Consider the following 23,699-nt stretch of genomic DNA (forward strand, 5'->3'; position numbering starts at 1 on the left):
TTTCTAGATATTTCTTCGAAAAGAGGAGCTGTAAAGCAAACAAAGCAACTTAAAAACAGACACTGAAAGAAGTGAAAGTCAACTCCTTGGACCTAGCAACAATAAATGCTGAGGTTGCAGCCTCTGCCAGCGGAAATATGCCGGTTATGGACGCAGACCCTAATGCAACCACCTGTCATGAAGCTGGATCTTCAGCTATTTCAGCATAGTTGTAGCTTTAGTCATTGGCTTTCTCTCCTCATCTACTACCCTGATGTAAACAAGCACAGTGGACTGAAATCATCTTCCATTTGTCTGCATTCAAAATAAAGACACTAGATGTCCTACTATTTACTAGAGTAGCCTAAAATTCACAGCGCAGAGAATTAAAATCTTAACAGATGTATGTGGACATCCAGTGTGTGATACTACACTGTATGGACAAAAGCATATGGCCACACCTGTTAATTATTGAATTCAGGTGTCACAGGTGTATAAACCTAGCCATGCAGTCTCCATTTATAAACATTTGTGATAGAAAATGGGTTTCTTTGTTGATATAGTTTGTGTGTCTGACACTTGCATTGTGTTAGGACAGAATGTCATAAATCAATTGTAAAACTGCCCTTTAAAGTTCCTGTAAAGTGAAAATCAAAATGTTATGTCTTAACACACTAGATATGTTTGAATAAGTTTGCTGTAAACTTGTGGAAACACTGAGATCTACGTATGTGTGACTTAATTTTGGATTTAGACAGGAAGTTTTTCACCTCTTTCCTGGCTTGATATTATTTGAGCAGGGCAAATATATGTGGCCATGACATCACCAGTCTTGATGGGAAATGACCCTGCCCCCTAACACTACAATGACATAAAATCACTGAGCAGATCATCTCAGTACAGTCTGTTATTTGCTGATGCCACTGCCTTCCTTGAAAGTTAACAGCCAGCTACATTCTGTGTTTTTGTTCAATGTGAGATAAATTTCCCAAATCGATCAGTCACGGTGGCCTACAGCCATTAAAAGTATTACAACAGAGAGGTTTGTACCAGAAAACAGTAAATTTAATCCCCAACCAGCATTTTGATTTTAAAAGCATTTTTAATTCGAGAGGATTGTATTTCTTGTGAGTGGGTGTGGCTCAGTCAACCGATATGCTCACACCATCCTAGTAGATTTTACTGCCTCTTTTTTTCATGAGTTTAAAGTTTAATTTCGTAAACCTAGAGATCCTTTTCATGTGTGAAATCGGGCCTGGTGGCTCATAACACAGTGGCCTGTCATACAACAAACCTAAAATACTGAATTTTTCATCACTTTACCGGAACTTTAAATAGTTTTTGAAGTAGAACTCTTGTTAACAACCAGAAATTTAGTACAGGTATACAACTGGTGGAGATTTGAGTGGAAACTGGCCTCTGTGTAAATACAGCCTCAGGCTACAGAAAAGTTGAAATGAAGTCTCTCACACATGAGTCATTGATTGCTTGATTTCTTAATTTAATGCTCACATACAGTACAGTATACACATATCCTTTACATCTCACAAACACAAAGGCAAACAGTTTAATACATAGTTAACTTTAGCACCAGCGTAGAGCACTGATCCGCTCAGTTTCCTCTAAAACTCTTATTCATAGTGATTTTCAAAATAAAACACCTTAGCTTGATCTCACTAGGCATGGCTTACATGTAATATCTTTACAGCAGCATTCACTTACAAAGGTTAATTGATTAAAAAAGGATGCATACTGTACACCTAAAGTGGTATACAAAAGCAATTTTATATTATTATATACCCATTTACATAACGGTTTGGGTTTTCTCAGTGTAACATTTATGTGTTTGGTGTTTGACCGTTTCTGTTTTAACACTGATAAAAGCATAAAAACACTAATTTCAAAAAGACGTTTTTGTATGAGTACACAGAAAAGCCTCTGGAGATAAGTGGCATTTAACAATCTTGCATATTGTAACATAAATATATCATTAAGGTTCACAATTCTCTCGTTTTCTTCATATATAGTAAGAAGAGAGCTACTGTCTGTCTATGTAGGCTATGCTTTGTAGGTTATATTGTTTTTTATATTAAAATTATAATTAAAAAAAAAGAAAAATCCAATGGGAACATTACTTTTTGTTACACAGTAATGTGAAAAAATAGTATCAAAATGATTCCTAACTTTCTCAATCAAAAAGCAATGCCGTTAAAGTTAATGCACCATATTTCAGTACAGGTATAGATATGTTTTCAGTTTGGTAAACACAAGTAAACAAGGAATTTGGACAAAGTGAGACTTTCTTAAGGTATAAAGTTTTTTTTGTTATACATTTCTGGTCAAACGATGAATATACTGTAATAGAATGAGATCTGCATGCAGCAGAGAAATGTGCTGCTCACAAAGGTCTGTGAGACTAAAACCCTCCTTACACTGGCCTTTTTCTTCAAATATGATGTTTTCATGTGTGAAAAGGATGCTTTCAGGTACAAGCTGATGGTTTTTAGTTTAAAATCTGTGCCAAAAAGTAGAGCAAGTGTGAGAGCAGAGAGAAAAAGAGATGAATTTGTTATCACTACATGACATCATGAAAATCTTCAGAAAAGTGTACCAAGAGGGTCAAACAGCAGACACGAGGTCTGTGAGCCAAAGGGAAGAGAGCGAAGAGAGTTTGGTTTCATTTCATTTCTAAGGTGGCAGACTTCATTTAAGTGTCTTTTTTTCTCAAGCCCTTGATTTGAACATTCAGAGTCCCTGTGCCAAAGTGGCTAAAGCTGCTTTTGTTATTGTTGTGATTTTCATATGTAAGGAGCTATCACACACCTCGGCAGCTCTCCTCAGCTTTATGTAGCCTTAAAGCAAATTTCCGACCAAGGTTTAGCTATCTGATGCATACTGTTTGGATGCAAGTAACGTAGCTCTCAAAAAACATCTATTCCATAGGACAGGTGCTTAGGAGAGGACTGAATCCACCAAAAGATGTAAGCAAACTTCTTTGCACTGTCTAAGTTGCACTAATATGGGGTCCCAACATTTCAGTATCACCATTTTCCAAACATATTTGTATAATTTAGACAGTGTGCAAGAGTTTTCAAGTCACCCAATATTGCTGCCTAGGACTCTGATTTTTGTTGGCATGGTATTGAAACAGGTTTTAGAATCATGATTTTTACGAGAAATATTCAAGTTTAAAAGTCTGGTGTCTTGATAACTATCCACACTATCCGCTACGACAGACATAACAAGCACTAGCTGGTGAATTATGTGGAGGATTTAGCACCTAAAGAGTCTGATATTCCCCTCAGGAGCTGGTTGAGACCAAAAACTGAGCTCAAAGAGGGTAAATATCAAAGTTACATTCATTAATAGGATTCAAATGTAGCTCTAAATGGATTCAAAACTAAGTTTCAAAACTAAAAAGACTATAAGCCATTTGAACATCATAAGATGATGAGCTGTAATTACTTGGTCTCATTCACCAGTTTCTTAAGATTTTTCTTAAATTTGTTCTTCAAAGAGACACATCATGGCATGTTCTTAACCCTCATTTATGCTCTCTTCACAAATGAAAATAGATCTGTATGTTTGAAACAGTACGACTGTCACTGCCAATATACTTCTGAGCGTCTGTTACGTTGGGGTGGAAATTATAAAGTCAGGTCACTAGAGGTCGCTGTCACGCACAGACCTCTACAACTCCTTTGTTATTGCTTTATCTGTCCTCTGTCTCTGTGCCCAGGTGATCTCTCATCATATACTGTATATGTTTACAGTTTCAAACAATATTCAGCAATATTTTCTCAGAAAGTTTCAGTAAAGTTGTGCTTCTTCTTTGTCATATTTTGCTGTCTCGGCTTAAACTGTTGGCTGCTTTGGTGATATTGCAAAAGACGAAATACAAATGCAGTGAATGCAGAGAATGGACAGAGAGCTCCATCTGTATCTGTTCTGACATAAGTGAGCTTAAACAGCTGAATTGTTGGCATCTGTATTCTTGAATTCATGAATGCCATGTCCTTGTAAGCTACAAGCTTGTGCATGTTTTTCCTGATTAAGACAGAGACACACCCATTTTCCCTCATAAGGGCATGAGACTGCAGGGCTGTGTGCAAACACAGAAAGCACACAGGAGTAAAAGTAGAAGTTACAAGATGTAATTAATGTCCATCGTAATACACTGGACTCCAAGTTCTTGGAGAGTTCTCAAATGGATGTAAGGCTGCTTGAAATGATGTTGGGGTAGCCATTTGATAGAAAGCTACATGCTACATTTATTCAGAAAAAAACTGATGCTGTTAAATGTTGGCACTTTGTTTACAAACATCAAAATACCCTTGTGTGAAGGTAGGGTTTTATTGTTTTAAATAAGTATTTAAAGAAAGATCCCGATTAATGTGCCAAATTTCTACACATAATTTAACATTTTGCAGTAAAGATCAGACTTTGCTTAGTTAATTCAATGTTTTTTTTTTTTTTTTAAGATTTATTTTTGGCCTTTTTTTGATAGGACAGTGGATAGAGTTGGAAACAGGGGAGAGAGCGGGGAGAGACATGCAGGAAATAGTGCCACGGGCCGGATTTGAACTTGGGTCGCCTGCGTATATGGCATGCGCCTTAACCACTCGACTACCGGCGCGCCTAGTAAATTCAATGTTAACCTTCTTCATGTGATGCATTTCTGCACAGTGCTTAATAATGTAAAATGCTATAAACATAAAAATGAAAAATTACCTCATTGTTTTTCTTAAATTAGCATATTTAAGTACTAGTAAGTGCGAAATTAATCATTTTATCTTGTCACATCAGTACAGAAATGTAGGTGGGAGTGCTCTATAGCAGGGGTTACAAAACTTTTCAGCCTGTGACCCCAAAATAACTAGGCCAGAGACCCCCACCATCCCTGGAGGTGGTTAAAGTGTACAATGTTGTTCAAAGCATCATGTACAAACTTAGATTTTAGGGAGTTTTTGTGCATACTACTTACATTGAAGCGCAAATCTCACTATCACTTTTGGGGTAAAGATTTTTTTTTTTTTACAATAATGAATAAAATATACTACTTTACATCATTCAAATTTGTCATTTTTTTTAGGAAAGTATCCCACAACCTGCCTTCAGTGTCTCTTAACTCCCACTTTGAAAACCACTCGATAATGCTCTCAGACTTTGTTTTTAGCTGAGAACAAATCACAAAGAAGAACGGTTTGGTGAATGTTAGTATCTTCTTAAAATCTGTGTAGATGGGTTTGAAGAGCATTTTTTTTAAGAACAGATGGTGAATGAGGCCCAGTGATTTTAGTCAGGTTGGCGTTTTAAACGTTAGATGAAAAACAGGCAAATGGTCATTCTGTGCCATCTATAAAAGAAATAACATGCAAAATTACCTTAAAGTGTCTAGCTTTGTTGAATCTACTCTTACACTGAAGGTTACAGTACTGTTATTCTCAGGTTTTGTGCAAAAATCAATTAAGTTAACCCAAAGATGTGTTGCATTCTTCTGAACTTTTGCAGCTAAAGATGGTGGCATGACTCTCCACTGATATGCACTTCATGCTCCCTCCCTTTGCATTGGCTCACAGACATGGAGTCCAGATCTGACCCTTTCGGAAAGTACCGTTAGATAGAAGAAGGAAAATATTTTGTAGCTTTTCAGAACTTTGTCTGCTTTAGTTTGTCGATATGGTAGCAAAGCTTCAACGCCGGCCCCAGCTTCAGTCCGAGGTACTTCATGATCATGTCGCTCTTTAGGAGTAACAAGGCGTTTCCATCAATCTCCTGAAGGAAGAGGAAGAAGATGAGTCCCACTGGATGCTCAATAAATCATCAGAGAAAGCCTGAAGCAGGAAATGAACTTACGTGTTTCCTAAAGATGTCTGCATGAGGGCCGAGGGCATGGGGGTCTGCATCCCGGATGAACCAGACGACATCTTCCACGGACCAGGTGGAGGGGTCTTTATTGGGCGGTGGCTTGGTATCCTGGGACTCTGAAGATGCATTATAACCTCCTAGAAGGACAAGAATGGTTTATGGAGCTTTATTTTTGTGCAACAAAGAGATTAAAATCTCAGGATTTATCCTCTCACCTGTCCGGTTGCTCTCTGGAAATGTGTTTGGGCTGTTGGATGGCTGCCGGCACATGCTCATGGTGGCTGAGCCGTTTGAGAACTGCTGCTGCTGCTGTGAACGAAACCCATAAGAGGACTTTGGCGAATAAGATGACACGCCGATGGAGCTGAAAGCAGAATCACCAGGGTCCACGGAGTAGCGTTTACCATCAGACTGATCTAGCTGGTACTCTTCTGTTTCTGCTAGACAAGATTAGAGACAAAATTAGCCCAAAGAATCGTCCTGCACCTGGATGATGGCTTTTATTTGGCCATATTTAGAGGTACCATCTGACTGGTAGGAGCCACCGCTGTGCTGGGTAATGGGCTGATCACTGAAGAGGTTTTCACAGTGCAAGCTGCGACAGAGCTTCTTCAGAAAACGCAGCACATAGTCGATGCTGTTCACCACAGGGAGGCTGAGAAGGTGCTGCTTCCCGTCAAACGTGGCTGGAAGAGCAAGAAAAAGAAACAACAGGACAGTTTAGCTGCAAATTAGATGTTTACTAACACATATTTTCTATTCTGGAGCACTAAAAAACAAAGGAAAAGAAGCTGCTGAACAAATAGAAAGCAACACCTGAGGGAGGTCTTTGTACAACACCTGATATCTTTTCTCCCCCGTAGCCTTGCGTGAGGAGGGTGAAGACGGTTTTCTGCTGGAAGGCGCTGTCGATGCAGCCTTGGACAGCTTGCTGGAGCACTACAGAGGGTCGGTCGGGTCCGAAGTGATCGGGGAGCTGCTGGATCTTCTTCCTGTCCAGGTTGGGGCCTGTGTTGGCCTGCTTGTTGATGTAGATACAGACTAATGAAGGGAAACAAGCAAAGGCAGGGAGAAGAGTGAAGGAAGATTTATTTTATTTTATTTCATTTCATCTATTTATTTATCGTATTTTATTTTTACTTATGTTATTTATTTATTCTACTTTTTATTTTAATATTTTTATTTTATTTATTCAATTTTATTTTATTCATTTGTATCTATTTCAGTATTCAATTTTGTTTTATCTATTTAATTTTAATGTATTTATTTTAGTTAATTCTATTTTATTTTATTACACATATAAAGAAAAAAAGAGGAAAAAACAGAACAGAAAGAACAATAATTACTATACAAGCAGAGCATGATATTTGGAAGTCAATAACAGTAATTAAAGAAATGTGCAGGAGAAGCCAAAGATACCCATGTGGGCTTGCTGAGTGGACCCCCTCTGTGAAATGTTACATATAAGATAAGATGGCAAAAGAAAAAAATTATATATATATATATATATACACACATACATATACATATATACCAACTTATAAAAGTAGGTATATGTATATATGTATGTACAGTGCTTAACAAATTTATTAGACCACCTGTCATATTTGTCTCAAAGACCATCCAGCATGATGAAGTGCTTTAATGCGGACTCTTTCATTTTCAGTCAGCTCTCCACGTTTTACCATTTTGAACAGGAATGAGGAATTTCAAACTGAATTCACCTTTTTAGACCCAAATTTGAGCCGGCTCACTGGTCTTCTCTGAGAAGTCAGAAATGAATCAAGCATAACATTCAACCATTAAGACTAATTTTCTGTTCAGGAATACAAATAAATAACTATAATTTGACATATTAATCAAGAAATATGAAAGTGTTTTACTATTTTTTCAGTTTTTTTTAAATCAGTAAATTTAAGAATTCATGGATAACAATAATAATTATATTTTGGCATTAAAAATATAATTTGGGTTAAAGAGCTTCTACATATTGGTGTATTAACCATTACAGAAACATAAAAATTATTTTGGTAATTACCAATGCTGTTAATTTAGGGCAGCTGTGGCATAAACCTTACTTTGGTTAAGGTTAGGGTGATCTAATAAATTTGTTAAGCACATTATTTACTTGCATTCCTGAACAGAAAAATGAGTTTTAGTGGTTGAATGTTATGCTTGATTAAATGGTAAAACAAGGGGAGCTCACTGAAAATGAAAGAGTCCACATTAAAGCACTTCATGATGCTGGATGGTCTTTGAGATAAATATGACAGGTGGTTTAATAAATTTGTTAAGCACTTTATATACTATACATTTCTATTATTAATCAGTACGTTGTTACAACAGTGAGGTCCTGGAAATAAAATGGAAAATTGTGAAAAGTTGTCCCAAAAAGGCAGGATGAAGATTATTGGCTGACCTTGTTTGGAATGATGGATTTGGGAATTGAATTGAACTATATTTTAAAAACAGACTGGGAGAAAGATGTGCGTCTGGTTTATATCACATATTGAGAGGATTTGGAGAGAGTGGAACAGAGGAGAGGAACTGCTCTATCGAGAGTGTGATCATTTAAAAATAAAAACATTTGAGGTTGCTTTTGAAAGTGCTGGTCCAAACAGTGTTGAAGTTTGAGATGCATGGGTAGATCATTGTGTAATATAAATTAAGAGGGATTTTTCTAGATAACAGGTGCCTTATCTTCTGATAGCTCTGTTGGCTGGCCCTCTTTGAATCAATGCAGGATGCAGCACAGCATTTTGTCTAGTTACAGAGCATTCATTGGTAAACTTCCTTCTTACTTCCTGTCTATAAATATCTCATCTCATAAAACCAGATCTCAAAACTTGATCACTTTATAAACACCAAGGTTTAGGACTGAAGTGGGTGGGACTGCTTTTAGTGTTGCTAAACCTATTTTGTGTAACAATTTCAAATGGCTGCAAAGCCCATGAAACTCGTGGTGTTTTTAATGAGTGGATGTTTTAACTGCTTAAGGAAGGAAATTGCAACTGATTCAAGAGAAGTCCACCGTAACACATCGTAAATATTATTGGAGATACAGTGTGGAGAAGAGTATTTTTGGTTTGTAGGTTTTTCTGTTATGAACTTCATGTACTAACTTTTTTTGTCTTATGTGATAACTTATCTGCTTTGAACCAGGTGTCTACTGAGATCAATCTTTGAGCAATTTCAGTAATCGCAATTGCGAACATGATGTCAGGCAGTGCAGTCACACAATCAGATCAAAGGCTCCACCTTATTTTATATTTAGGTTCACAAAAATGCCTGCAGAAAGGCCCTTAAGTTTGCAATAGTACCACTGTTGCACTCTGTCGAAGTACCTCTATTTTCTAAAAAAGAAAAAAAAAAAAGAAAAAGAAAAAATATATTTTTTGGATAATATTAAGTTGTTTTGAAAGCAGTAATGTAAAAACTTCAGTTTTTGTATATATTTTCACATTCAATTTTGGGCTTTTTATGATTTTATAGAAAGAGGAAAACCACTAGACCATCTGTGCCCCCAGATTTTTTGTTTGTGCTACTTAACATGTATGTTTTGATTTGACAAATACATACTTCAAAACTATCGGAGTACAGATGGCCTAGACGTTAGGTCGCACCCCATGTACATGGGCAGTCCAGGTTCAAGTTCAGCCTGTGGCTCCTCTCCCGTGTGGTCTCACTCTCTCATCCCTGCTTCAGACTCTATCCACTTTTGAAATACAGGCACAAAAAGCCCCAAAATATATCTAAACGATGATCATTATTCTCTGCCTTTTCCTTCATAATCAAGCTGGTAGACTCATGATACTATTTATACATTATAACGTAACTACAATCGTAAATCACAGAATTTTCCAGTCTGATTACATTCGTACATTATCATCAAATCGTGGAGCACAACTCACCAGATAGAAAACATATTGTTATCATCAGCAAACAAGATGAAAGATGCTTTTATTGACACTAAATATAATTCATTTATAAGAATAAGAAAAAGTTAAGGTCCCAAATTTGACACCTGTGGTACCCCACAAGAAAACTGCCCTGTAATCAGTTGGAAATAATTCCAAGATACAAATTGTTTTCCTGCTAATAAGCAACTTTTGAACCAAAATAAATAGATTTGCTCCACTAAAACCATATAAAGAAAATTTCCCTAGGGCCATACTGATGCTTATAAAGAAAATCATTTTCATTAAGATATTCAAGTAAGCAGGTATAGAGACGGTCTCTATTATTTTAGTAAAACATGTAAAAAGAGATATTGGCATGTAATTAGAAAAAAAGGGACTAATCTTTGAGTGATTTTAGCCCATTATAACTGATTTGGAAACACAACAGTCCTTCAAAGGGAGAGTAAAACTGAAATTTGTGGCTTAGATATGAAAAGGTGTTTTAAAGAAACCTAAGTTATCATGTTCCCTTATCTTTCAGTTAAATGAGTCTGGACAGTAGGGAGAAAAAAGACAGTGCTTCTTTTTGGGGGGTTTATGATTTACCTGTGAGCACCTGGGGTGTGGCAGAGTGGGGGATGGTGGCTGCATCCTGAGGAATGGAGCTCATATCGGGCTCTGGGGTGCTGCTAGGCGGAGATATAGCCAACGGAGTCATCACCATCCTTGGCTTGAGCTGCAGAGAAAGACATTTATTTCAGTTTTTACTGAATCATAAAAGGATTACTGGATTAGAGAATAATCAGGATAGTCAAATTGTGTATTGAGCCGCTGTTGTTTTGCATTGTGTTTGTATTTATAGAAGAAAGGGGACATATTTTCTCCTCTGACTGAAATATTTCCTTTCTGTTTACAGGACACAGATGTTAAGTCTCTTTCTGGTACACTGGGGTCCCACTAAACCTGAAGGGCATGGAGCCTGTGAGTCTGTGCCTCTGTGTGTACACATGCATTTTTAAACACACTGCATCCACATACAACATCCCCATGTTTCCCCCCTGCATCTGGCTGACCTTGAAGCCCGGCTTTCTCCCCCTCTTCTTTGGCACTTTGAGCGGAGGGAGCGACTCAGGGTAGCGGTTTGGAAAATCCATCTTGGCGACATTGCGGAGCGGGGGTCTCCCTCTCTTCCTGCCTGGTATCTTCCCCGCCTGGCTGGGGATGAAGGAGGGAGCCACTGCAGCTGATTGCATCTCACTGTTGTTGTTGTTGCCGTCTGATTTTTGTGCTGTCGCTGCAGGTACACTCATTTGGAGCTGTAGATAAAGAGACAGGGAGAAATGTACAGACTTTACTCCAGGATGTCAGTCCTTTCTCGTCATATATCTGAGAGCGGCGTTAGCATCCATGTAGAGCAGCTTTGGTGGAGGTGTACAATGGGAACGTGCAAACAGTGACAGACTGCAGGATGCTCAGCTGAGCAATGCGGTTTAGAGAAGCAGCATTAACAGAGCATCATAATAATTACACAACACAAAAGGCAGGCATGCATAAGCTAAATAGGTAACAGCACCTCCATCCTGCACTGATAACACACCAATAAACCTGAGAGATGACGAAGAAGAGGAGGAGGAGGGTGGTCTTTTACCTGATGTCTTCTATTGTGAAAGCCCAAGAGCCAAGCCTCTTTTGTCTTAAATCCCAGGAGTCTAAAGGTGACTATGAAGCTAAATCCCCAACGATGCAGGGAGAGCCATCCTCCTCGTACTGTTTGAGGCTTTGTCCCCTTTTGGTTAACACACTACTGCTGCTGCTGCTGCCGCTGCTGCTGCTGCTGCTGCTGCTGCTCGGCACACAGGCTGCAGACATCTCATTAGACTAATGCATTCAGCAGCGGCAGAGGGAAGGAGGGAGGGGGGAGAATTGACTTCACCATGGCTACACAGCTATGAATTACCATTACGATGACAGCTTCCACCCTTATCTTTCACTAAAAGAAGAAGAAGATTCTACTGCAAGGAACAGAAGCATGTGGCACATGTAGCACACCATGCAGAGTGAACAACACAGTTTAAATCTCTAGAACTGATCAGATTTAAAGGATATTTATTAACGGATGCAGTATGTAAACAAAAGATAAACATTGAGGCGGCACTCACCTTCCAAACAGATGTGGAGTCTCCCTCCGCTCTGCCGTGTTTCTTCTATTTTTCCTCCAGCAGCAGAGCTCGGCACAGCGGATTCCACTGTAACACTGTATGTTAGTGCATGTGAGTACACAAGAGACGGAGAGAGAGTGACAGTGTGCGCGCGTGCAAGTGAGCGTGCGCATTAAAGAGACAGAAGAGCGGGGAGGGGAGGCTGCTCTGTTGTCATGGCAACAAGCCTGTAAGCCCTGTAACACCCTGTCGGTTGTCTGCCGTGATGTTTGGTCTGCTCAGAGCTGTGGAGGTATAATTAGACCGCTCAGAAATTATAATGAGAATATTCAGAGGAAAGTGTCCGACAGTGGTGGTTATTTTTCAGTTTCTAGTGGTGTCTTTGTGTCCTTTAAATACAATCATTAGTCCTTTAAGGAAGGGTTTATTTAAATCCCTAATAATTAGCTCATTAGTGCATTGACTCAAGCATAATGGGCAATTATTTGGGTAATTGGATGTGCATTTTAGCATTTTGTTCACCTCTGCAAATGTCAGAAATTGCTGCCCTTTTGTACTCTATTGAATTAAATGGGAACTATTTTGGTTATTATGGGGATTGATCTGATAATTTTCATTTTTCTTGTTAAGGAAATAATGACGGATTAATAAGTAAGTAAAATGACCATGAGCAGTATTGTATTTGTAGTTTTGATCGCAGGTAACTGATATCATGTGGCACAAAATTTGTTGTTCTGATGAGCTCAGTGACTTCAAGCATGATCCTGTGATGGATACCGCCTTTGCAGTAAGACAATGAACTTTCATCCCTGCTGGATATTCTGCAGTCAAATGGAAGCATTCAGGAACAACAGCAACTCAGCCACAAAGTAGACGACCAGGTAAAATCACAGAGCGTGGTCAACGACCGCTAAAACGCATGTTGTGTAAAAGTCGCCAGTGCTCTGCTGATTCCATAGCTGAAGAGTTCTGAACTTCCACTGGCATTAATGACAAAAACTGTGCGGCAGGAGCTTCATCGAATGGGTTTTCATGGTCAAGCAGCTGCTTGCAAACCTCACATCACCAATGCAAAGCATCGGATGGTGTGGTGCAGAGCACACCGGCACTGGACCGTGAAAGGAGGCACAGAGCCCTGACCTCAATCCCATTGAGCACCTTTTGGATAAACTGGAACGGAGATTGGGAGCCAGGCCTTCTCATCCAACACCAGTACCTGACCTCATAAATGCCAAACATTTGTGAATGGGCACAAAATCCAACAAAAAAACTCCAAAATGTTGTGGAAAGCCTTCCAAGAAGAGTAGAAGCTGTTAGAACTGCAATTGGGGGACAACCCACACTAAAGTAGATGTATTTGAATACAGTGTCATTACAGTCCCCAAATACTGTTGTCCGTATGGTGTGTATGTTCTAAATTTAGCCTACATTCAGATCTGCTTTTACTAGCGTGTATTTTAGGCTTTAAGGGGATGATATTACATTTATGAGTACAGTCATAAGGCTTATGGTTTTTAACAACTGCTGAATTATTACTATAAAATTCAAACTGGGAAAACCTCATTGAGATTAAGAATCTTATTTACAAGACTGCTCTGGCCAAGACAGGCAGCAGCACAGTTAACAAAGTTACAGATATAAAACAGAGCAGTTACAAACACAGATCAATCAGTCCTGAGCCACAGAGCACAATGTCATCTGCCAAATCATCTACAATCTGATACATCTTCCTCCAATGTTTCTATGTACATTTAAAACAATTTAAACAGATTATGCAGTTCCAAATCAGTAAGTTTTCCTGCATCATAAGATTTATTATGAACCTCAACGACCCATGACATACACTATCCAAAGATTAAGACATTAACAAGAAGCATGCATACAAATTATTTAGCATATTAGTAGGGGCATATGAGCTGGACACATCTTGACACGAACATGTGTTGTTCAGCATCCAAGGTCAAGCTCAGCGGCATCTCTTTTGTGATATCCCCGAGACCGCTGGAAGTTTTTGGTCCCTTGGGACATCCAAAGCATGACCAGGGGCTCGTGGCAACCCTACTACCTGCCAGGACGGTACACTACTCCCTACATCCACTCCATACCTAGCCTTTAAGGTGTGGGCTTTGTTATCTTTTTAACAGATTATTTTCACGTGCCCCTGGTAATGTGCAAGAACTTCTAGAGCAGGACTGGGATTGTATCAGTCGTCCTTCCCATCCAGTGGTACCCTCAGCAACTCAAATGCCTCAACTATTCCTTCCTTAAGCCTAACTTTTGGCCCAAATATACTTAAAAAATCTACATAGTTCTGTAAAGTATAAATTTATCTTGTAGTTGACTGTTTTGGTTTATTGTTTAGTAAAAAATACATGCTTACAATTAAATACAATGGATATCTGACTTACGAGTCTGAAATCAATACCAGACTTTTATAAGGCATTACTTACTAAATTTATCAGCTCAACATAAATTCAGCAAGCAATTAATGAGATAAAATACAAAAAATTGTTACTATAGCTACCACTAAGATTGATTCATTTAGTTCAGCTAAGCCTCAAACCTTTATGTCTGTCCTTTTAGAAAGTTGTAAATGTTTTAATGATGACCTAGTATTTACTGATATTTAGATGTGTAAATTAAACTGCATAGGCTTGTTTATTGTCATGCTTTAATTTATTTTGTCTATTAATTTTCTGTTTTGCTTATTTTATATAATTATTAAGTGAGTGTTTCTGCTACTTTATAACTGTATTTGAAATAAACACTTTTTTTAATCTTAATATTAAGCGTTATACCTTTTGTGCTCTCTATTTTGAAGTGTTTTGTGTTTGGCATACATGATTTGAATATGTCAGCACAATTGAAAAAAGATTCTTGTTTTTCAAATATCATGTTTTATGTGATAGAAATATTTATGAATTTTATGTAATAAATTATATTTCGCACCTAAAGAGAACAGGTCAATGAACGTGATGAAACTCTGCCCCCTGCTGGTTCACAGAAGAAAACCTCTCTCTGTTTGTTATGTGTTTGCTAATAAAGTTACGTTGAAGACACACGAAACCAAGATGGCGGTGCGCATACCGCTGTCAGTAACGATGTCACCCTCAACTTCTGTAGGGTGTAGGCTTCTTTTCAAAGAGCAATATTCATCTATAAACCTTTTTAATCCATTCACAAAGATCTGCAGACGAGGTGAGGATGTTTTTTGTGAGTTGTGTTGAAGTAAACGTTGTTAATAAACGGGTTTGTCCTATTTCTTATGCCAAGTTACACTAAAAAGCTGCTAAAAAGACTGCTGGGCTCAACATGTAATATCACCTTTTCTCAGTGTTATATTCTAAAAACGTAGAGAAATCAGTGCTTTAAATGTTGGAGTTTCTGTTTAAACTCACCTTGTTATTTTCACAGTTTTTCTCCAGCTCTATCGGCTGTCAAACGCCCTGCTGTCCCTTGCTAATCTTTGGTCCTCGTCCACTTCGTTATCTTGACTTTCCGCATTAAGGAAGGCATTTTTGGGAGACCTTAAATATTACTGAAATTAGATAATCTGGCGTTATTTTCTGTGTTGTTGTCATTTTTAAGGTTACTCGGTGAAAGCCCAGCAGGAGGCGGAGGAGAGCATCGTCAGCGCCGCCGGGTTCAGCGGGCCTCTGGATCACTACACCGGGATGATCAGGGACGGGACCCTGCGGGAGGATGAGCATCAGAAAGCGGTGCTGCAGACACTGGACCAGCTCCACAAAAAACTCAGAGGATACAGCAACACACCCACGTCTATCTTCTCCAAGGTAGAGACTGAAGCAACCAGGAATAAATGATGACACTGTGCTGCCTTGGTTGTTAAAGTTATTTGACATGAAGCGACTAGTTGGCTGTTTGACTGACAGCTGGCACTTGTGGGAAGCCCTGCATTATTACATACGATAAAACCAAAATTATTTAGGTTTTATCCTTTGCAATAATGCAAATAATTTAAGTTTTATCCCTTGCAATAATGCAAATAATTTAGGTCTTATCATTTGGAATAGTGCTGGGCTTCCCACAAGTGCCAGCTGCCTGTATAACAGCCAACTAATAACTTAAATACAGGCAGCTTTTTTTTCTAATTGTTGTTTATTTGATAAATTAAAAGACATTAAGGAAGCATAATACTATCTACATGATATTGGTGTCATCATTTATTAGTCTCTAGAGTTGATGATGGGTATCAGCATATAGCGGACCAAAAAACCTCATATCTCCATTATTAATGTTTTTTTTTTTTTTTTTTTTTTTTTTAAATAAATCAGTGCTACTGATTGCCCAAAAGATCTGTCAGTGGGTTTAAACACAAATTAAAGCAAAAAAATGTCAAAAAGATGCTGACTATGACAGTTCAGCATTATAGTAATTGAAAAAAGACACATTTTTTTCATTACTGGAAATGTGATGATTTTGGAGGTTTTGGTAACCTTGCAAAGCAAATGGATATGCCCGTTTCCTTGTTTCTCACGGTGTGAAACAAATCCATCTGGTGTGTCAGGTTAGGGTTTTGGTGCAGTTCCAGCAAAATGATGATTTCTGCTCATATTTCAAACCTGTATAAAAGATGTCAGTGTAAGCTGTGAATCACTGCTGTTTGTCCAAATAAGTTTATAGACTTTAGGCAGGACCAACTTCATCCTTTGTCCTTAATCCTTAAAGTGCAATTCAAGACCTGGATTTGTTTGTTTGTTCATCCTTAAACTTTAAATTGTGCTTTAAGGTGTGAAGTTTTATGTCTGAACTCCATTTGTATATTAGAATGGACATTAGTATTTGCTAAAATGGATGAGTAAATATGGGCATATCGGCAAAAATCCAATATTGTGCATCCCTGTAAAATAAGTGATAGAAAGGTTTTGACTCACTTTTCTTGCACATTTGATATTGATTTCACAAGTATCCAGTTAAAATAAAGTAATTTAGATTAAAATGTTTCGTTGTCTCTAATTTAAGGCTTTTGAGTTAGGTTTTAATGTGGAAAGGACTGATAGGTTAATGCTGTTCATCTTAACAGCAGAGGTATAAAAACTCACAGAGTCTTGTATAAGGAGCCACTGAACTTTTCGTGATGCAGGTCAAAGCTGTGGTGACGAGACACCTAAGAACACACTCTGTTGGATTTTCCTTTATTTATTGTTTGTATTAACGTCTTCTGAACTGAGATGTGAGACTTCAGGGTGGTTTCTAGGTTTATTTTGAACAATAACCTCTTTGGCATTACTTTTTCTTACTTTTTTTACTGTTTTCTCTTTCCTGATGATTTTTTTTCACTTTTGAAACAATAACCATAAGCAAAGATTTAACTTTTTTATTACAGTTTACATGTCTCCTTATGTAAAATGTCACACTCTTAGTGAGGGCAGGGTTTTCAAAGACAGATTTGCATACCTTATCTTATTGTCCTTTTTCTGACATTAACTTCATATCTATGATGCTTTAGGGAGATGAGACGTTTCATATGTAGTTAACTTTTGTTGTTTGGGTAGTAGATGTTTTATTTTGAAATTGAATGGTTTTTCTTTTAATTATAATTATGTGTTGTATTCTGTTGTCTGTAGACCTGAATTTTTCTTGTAGTCATGTTTGTCACACTGTTTCTTCATGTCTTTCAGTTTTTTACAAAACCAAAGCCTCCAAAAGGTTACTACATCTACGGAGACGTTGGTAAGAGAGAATGTTGGCAGCTGCAAAATATGACTCAAACTTCTTGACATGCATTTCCCTTATCTTGCATGTTGTTTCTTGTTCCAGGCACAGGAAAAACCATGGTGATGGACATGTTTTACTCATATGTTGAGACTGAAAGGAAGAAGAGGGTTCATTTTCATGGCTTTATGCTGGACGTCCATAAAAGTGAGTATGCTTTATGTTTGTACAGTGGATTCACAGTATCAGAGGTGTGAAGCACTGTTCACAGTTACACATCTTAATCAAAACAACCAATTGTTGACTAAAAAAAAGCTGGCCAAGCTGAGAGTGAATGTAAAAATAATCTTGGTAATATTTTAATGTGTTGTTTTATATCTGCATGCTGTTTAGGTCTTTTTTTTTTTTCAAATATTATAGTTTAAAAGGGTAATACAGTAGATTGAAGTTTAAGCATGAATACCGATCTGCTCTCACTCTGCATATGTTTCTGATCTAAAAGGAAGAATTTTATAAGTCTACTTTACTTTTGTCAACAACTATTTAGATACTGAAACTCCAAACTAAACACTAGATTTACTACAAACCTTTATCCGTTTTTGGTTCCTTGGAGTTAGCTGGTATTCGTGTGTTTTTATCGTATTTAAGATGGATTTTTGCTCTTTTGTTGATCTTCAGGAATACATCGGCTGAAACAGAGTATGCCAAAGAGGAAAGCAGGAAAAATGGCCAAGTCTTATGACCCTATCGCTCCAGTAGCAGAAGAGATCAGTGAGGAGGCCTGTCTGTTGTGCTTTGATGAGTTTCAGGTGATAAACCTTTAATGTTTAAACAAACCTCAAGCCCACAGTTATTCACCGTTGACACTGTTGATCTAAACCTTTATCAATAGGAAGTTTGTTCCTTCTTATTCATTTCAGGTCACTGATATCGCTGATGCCATGATTCTAAAGCAGCTTTTTGAGAATCTGTTCCTGAATGGTGTCGTTGTTGTGGCCACTTCTAATCGTCCGCCTGAAGGTGAAAACAAATACTGTTACATTTCTTGAACTTTTCTTGTATCAAAAAGCCATCTTTGTCAAAACTAACCTCAGGATTTTAGATATAAGGTCCACAACCAATGATCAATGGAGGATTTTTTAAAAATCATACAAATTAAGTATTTAGAAAAGGAATTTTTAGGGGATGTAGTGCAATAGAGCCTAAGTGCTTTTATGTCCCAATCCTGTCAAGCAATAAAATAAATGCATGTATAAACAATTAAAGATGCTCTCCTCTTTTTCAGATTTATATAAAAATGGTTTGCAGCGGGTGAACTTTGTCCCTTTTATTGCTGTATTGCAGGTAAGAGACATGTTTTAGATTAAGTCTGCTCTTTATGATTTAGTTGCACCTGTTGTTAATTTCTCATCCATCTTATGCAGAAATATTGCCAAACTCTCCGCCTTGATTCTGGGATAGATTACCGTAAAAGGAACAGACCTTCTGCTGGAAAACTTTACTTTCTGTAAGAAATTCACCAACAACCTGTCATTGCATCTCAGGTTATTTTGTGTGCATGTTTTGAATGTTTGTCATGTTTCCTGTAGCTCCAGTGAGCCTGATGTAGAAGCGGCACTAGACAAGATGTTTGATGAGCTCGCTTTCAAGCAAAATGACAGTAAGTGGGCTTGCATGTTGCCTGAAATGTATGGCTAATTTATCTGTGTTACCATACAGTAATACCTGTATTTATTGTTCCTTTTATTTCCACAGTAACGCGACCACGAGTCCTGAATGTTCACAACAGGAAAGTGCGTCTGAACAAAGCCTGTGGGACCATCGCAGACTGTACGTTTGAGGAGCTGTGTGATCGAGTAAGTCTCTTAAATTAATACAAATTTGATAATAATCGACCACTTCTATTGGCAAACCTCTAAATGTGCTTAAATCTGGTGTTGATTCTTAGGTTGGTTTTTCAATTGACTGACATTTGAAGAACATATTTCTTTGTCAAGTTTTTGCTTAGCCTCCATGTTAATGAAAAAAGTTATGTTTTTCAGACAATTTAAAGATTGAACTGAATTTACTTGAAGCCTTTTTGCATCTCAGTGCAGTGCATCTCTTCAGTTCTTTTTCAGGGGTGAATGTTCACGCATTTCAGGGTTATAGCATATAAAGGTTTACAGCTTTTCCTTATCTATTAAAATAAATGAATGTTTTTTTCATGGTTTGGACTGTTAGTTGTTCTAAAGATTCAGTTAGATGATATGTAATAGTCTTTAAAGTCATAGTTTTTGACCACATAAAACATGTTTATGCACTAAGCTATCAATTTTTGGAAAGGACTGATAAATTATTAGCTAAATCACCAGTTGTATAAAATAGAAAACCAACAAGCCTTACTTGATTAAACTTTACTTGAACTGAAATCCCTTTAGTGTAATTTTAAACACTTAAACTTGACTAGATCTTGATTAAAAGTTCACCTGCTTTAAGCCGTTCTTGGTTTTGTTTGGGATTTTAAGCAGCTACAACAGTAAAGAGCATGTCAGGACGAAGCCACAGGTCATAAGCAGGAGAATTTTCACGTGGTGTTGAAATATATGGCAACTACTGTGAGTCTAGTTAAGGCTTTATTGACAGAATACATTTATATCATGGTGATAATTTAAATGTTCCAGCCTTTAGGGGCCAGTGATTACCTGGAGATGTCTCGGCTGTTTGACACCATCTTTATTCGCCACATTCCTCTGCTCACACTGAACAAGAAAACTCAAGCCAGGCGGCTCATCACGCTCGTGGACGCTCTCTATGACCACAAGGTGAATGGCTGTCGTCTGCATGCACTCAACCTACACAGAAACACTAAACACAGTTTTTTTGAGTTGTGATACCTTTTAAAAAACTTATTTTAGGTTCGGGTGGTGATTCTGGCTGATTATCCACTGGAGGATATTTTTGTACACGATGGGGATCACAGTCATGATGAGAGCCACATCCTGATGGACGATCTGGGGCTAAAAAGGGTGAGAGCCAGATTCTGTTTTCACAGTTAAACCAGTTTTTCATGTCAGGGTGTGGCTGTTCCTCATAAATGCAGATTATTGAGTCAGCTGATGCTGTTGAATGGAGCTTAAAACCTGAAGCAAAAGTGAGTCAGACTTTGTGTGCGCTAAAAGATCATCTTAACCACAACTTTGGTATTCAGCAACCTATAAAACCCAATAACCCACAGTATAAGGTTATCCTAGTATTTCATAGAAGCATAAAAATGTTTCCTGTTTTCTTATTTGAACCAGCTCTTAGAAAAACATGTACCACAGGACTTCCAGGGAAACCTTATGTATCAGCCCATAGAAGTGAAAAACAATAAGTCAGGGTTCCTGCAGCTCCTTTATGTCTTACTTTTACCTCTTGGAGGTCTTGATTTTTTTGCCAAGATATTTCTTGAGTACTTTATCTGATCTAGATGGTCTTTTTAGCATTATAAGAGTTCTTTATTGTTCTTTTTTGTGGATTTGCCTGTTCACTGACTATTCATGGCAGTCAAGGCAGCGTGTCATGAACACATTCTAAAACTATGAACGAAAGAGAAGGAGAGGGTGGGGCAGAGCAAGCATGAGAAATTGATTTCAAGATTAAAGAGGATTGGGAAAGGTTTGTAGGGAGATCCAAATTACCAAAATACTACACAGTGCAAGAATTTGAGTAATTTTTTCCTTGATTGGGTCTTAACATGTCTTAAATTTGATTTTAAACCGTGCACGTCAACCCTAATAATTGTTGAGCTTTCCAGTCATTTTAAATCACTCTTTGAATATGTATGTTATATGTCAATATGTAGGCATATTTGGGTGACTCTGAAGTAAGAAAATAAGGATCAGTGATTTTTTTGAGGCAAAAACTAGATTTTTTTGTTGATTAAGTTGTATTCACAAGAAATCAAACTCACAGTTTTTGACTTTTAAAACTTTTTAAATTATGACTTTATAAACACAGAAATTTCAAGTTTCTTAAGTCGTACATTCTTACCTGAATTTGCAAATTTATGAGAAACCAAACTGAAAACAGTGGTTGGACCAGTCGTCTCCTGGATGTTGTCAGAGTGTTGTTTTCTTCTGAGTAGCTCCAGTTCATGGCAGCGTCTCTTTAATGTGATGATTCTGAGCTAAAATTGCACAGTTCCAGTAAAATATGTGATTTGATTCGGCCTTCAACTGCAGTACTTCCGCAAGGCACGCAACTTCATCAAGTAGGTATTTCTTCCAAGCAAAAGGCTATTTTTGGCTATATAATGTGTGAAATTTTGAGTTTTGGTTCCTGTATGTTTTCAAATTTTCCAACTTGAAAATTGTTAGGATTTTTTTTCTTTTTAATTTGTTTTTGATTATTTGTTAGACCTTTAGATTATTTTGATAATCAAAGTTTATGTCTAAAACTCAGAAATTCTGAGCTTGGTTCTTGTCATTAAAGGCTTAATAACATTAAAAATTATTAGTTTTTTCTTGAAAGTTGAAGTAGGTATTTCTGGTACAACCTCACCAACTTCCAGGGTGTTAGAGGATGAAGAAAGCAACATTTGCAGACCGACGCGTTTCGGCTTGTAGCCTTCATTAAGGTCAAATTCGCTGAAAAACACAGGAGTATTTATTTTGAAATTATTACAGGCATTTAATCAGGAGAATTGTACATATTGTACCTATAACTAATTATTTGTGGTATTATTTAATTTTGTTCCAACAGGAAGAAGCCAGTGGTCTGTCGATCTTCAGCGGAGAAGAAGAACGGTTTGCCTTTCAGAGGACAGTGTCTCGACTCACAGAGATGCAGACTGAGGAGTACTGGCTTGAAGGAGACAGAAGTACAAAATCCTAGGTGTAACATTTTCTTACAAAACCTCCATAAACTGTTCTCCTCCCTGCCAAAATCACAGACAGAACACTACTCCAGTAAGGGGACTTATCAGCTGTACATTTGCAAATACTGTACGAAAATATTTATTGAAATCTTAAAGCCTTTTATGACTTTACTGTGACATTGCACTTTATGGATCATTTTTAAGGTGTCATATTGCTTTTAATCATATAGTGGTCCAACTATATTTGCTTTTATAAATCTGTGGAAAAGAGACGCACAACTTTTGGAAATGAACTTGTTTGAAGATTTTACATTTTAATCTTTGAGCTGTATACCGTTAATGAATTATACAAAATGGATCTCAGTGAGCTGTAGATGATTCTTAAATATGCTTAAAGAAGAAATGGGATACTTTGATTCACAAAGTTGAAGCAGTATTTTTTTTAATTCACGATGGACTGTAGCTATTCTCATCGTACAATAACATTTTTACAATTTATCACCTTTTATATCTGTTGGACAGAAGGGAAACAAAACATGTACCACAACACTTCCAGGGGACGACACATCCTCACGTTGTATCTGCCTACTCAGTAAAAAAATGCTTGAAGTTTAACTTTGCCTGTACTTTTTAAATCAATGTTTATTTCTTTTTATGTTTTTTGTCATGTAGCTTAGTCTTCCTGGAGCCTGAAAAGGCTTTTAACCCTGGCCCTGCCTATATTTTCCATTTACATAGCATAAAAAGTTCTTTAGGTGGGTTTGATGGTGGGGAGAGCAGGCATGGAGGAGGCTGGCTCTGGGATGCTGAAACTGTTGAGCCTTCCTGTGGGGTTGCGGGCCTAACTTGTCTTAACACCAGTCAGGGAGGTGCGCACTTGATTACCCTGAAGATGTGTTGACTCTTGCTACCCTTCTAGTTTCACAGTTGGTTTGCTGCAATCATTGGATAATCTCAGAGATCATTCATTATCTCACTAGGGCTGCCCCTTGTTGGGGAGTTGCAATTATCTATCCTCTAAATACATGAAACATTTTTCTGCTTTTCAAAATTTCACTGATTTTGCACTTTATGAATGAGGTGTAAAGATTGTCATTTGTTTCTGTGGAGTTTAAAGACTAATACCAGCTCCAAAATAATGCTGCCTAACCAGGTTTAATTTTCTTGAATTTTTTCCCATTAAGTTAACTGACTGGTTTCATCAAACTGATTAAGCATAACTGGGCATCATCTGCAAAACAAGAAACAAAATAACAGTGTTTCCTATGGTTGTTTATA

At 37.6% G+C, this 23,699-nt stretch overlaps 2 protein-coding genes across 6 annotated transcripts; one reads left to right on the forward strand and one right to left on the reverse strand.

Moving 5' to 3' along the window:
- Positions 1-1,463: 1,463 nt before the first annotated feature.
- LOC121526787 (sex comb on midleg-like protein 4) lies at positions 1,464-15,371 on the reverse strand. 5 transcript variants are annotated; one of them, XM_041813532.1, is made up of 9 exons: positions 15,304-15,371; positions 11,906-11,992; positions 10,820-11,062; positions 10,353-10,482; positions 6,664-6,888; positions 6,372-6,533; positions 6,063-6,287; positions 5,836-5,984; positions 1,464-5,754 (listed from the first exon to the last, which is right to left on the reverse strand). In XM_041813532.1, exons 3-9 carry the CDS (start codon positions 11,054-11,056, stop codon positions 5,629-5,631), a joined length of 1,254 nt encoding a protein of 417 aa, XP_041669466.1. In that variant the 5' UTR covers positions 11,057-11,062; positions 11,906-11,992; positions 15,304-15,371; the 3' UTR covers positions 1,464-5,628. The 5 variants fall into 5 exon arrangements, with proteins under 5 accessions (XP_041669466.1, XP_041669468.1, XP_041669467.1 ...); XM_041813534.1 differs by lacking the exon at positions 15,304-15,371 and having other exon boundaries at positions 6,688-6,888; positions 11,906-12,010; XM_041813533.1 differs by lacking the exon at positions 15,304-15,371 and having other exon boundaries at positions 6,063-6,284; positions 11,906-12,010.
- afg1la (AFG1 like ATPase a) lies at positions 14,971-23,103 on the forward strand. Its single transcript, XM_041813529.1, has 13 exons — positions 14,971-15,103; positions 15,494-15,699; positions 17,548-17,599; positions 17,687-17,788; positions 18,260-18,390; positions 18,502-18,601; positions 18,867-18,925; positions 19,006-19,088; positions 19,171-19,241; positions 19,337-19,437; positions 20,245-20,385; positions 20,479-20,589; positions 22,307-23,103. Exons 1-13 carry the CDS (start codon positions 14,977-14,979, stop codon positions 22,436-22,438), a joined length of 1,416 nt encoding a protein of 471 aa, XP_041669463.1. The 5' UTR covers positions 14,971-14,976; the 3' UTR covers positions 22,439-23,103.
- The last annotated feature ends 596 nt before the right edge of the window (positions 23,104-23,699 follow it).

This window comes from Cheilinus undulatus, linkage group 18 (assembly GCF_018320785.1).
Source record: "Cheilinus undulatus linkage group 18, ASM1832078v1, whole genome shotgun sequence".
NCBI classification, from domain to species: domain Eukaryota; kingdom Metazoa; phylum Chordata; class Actinopteri; order Labriformes; family Labridae; genus Cheilinus; species Cheilinus undulatus.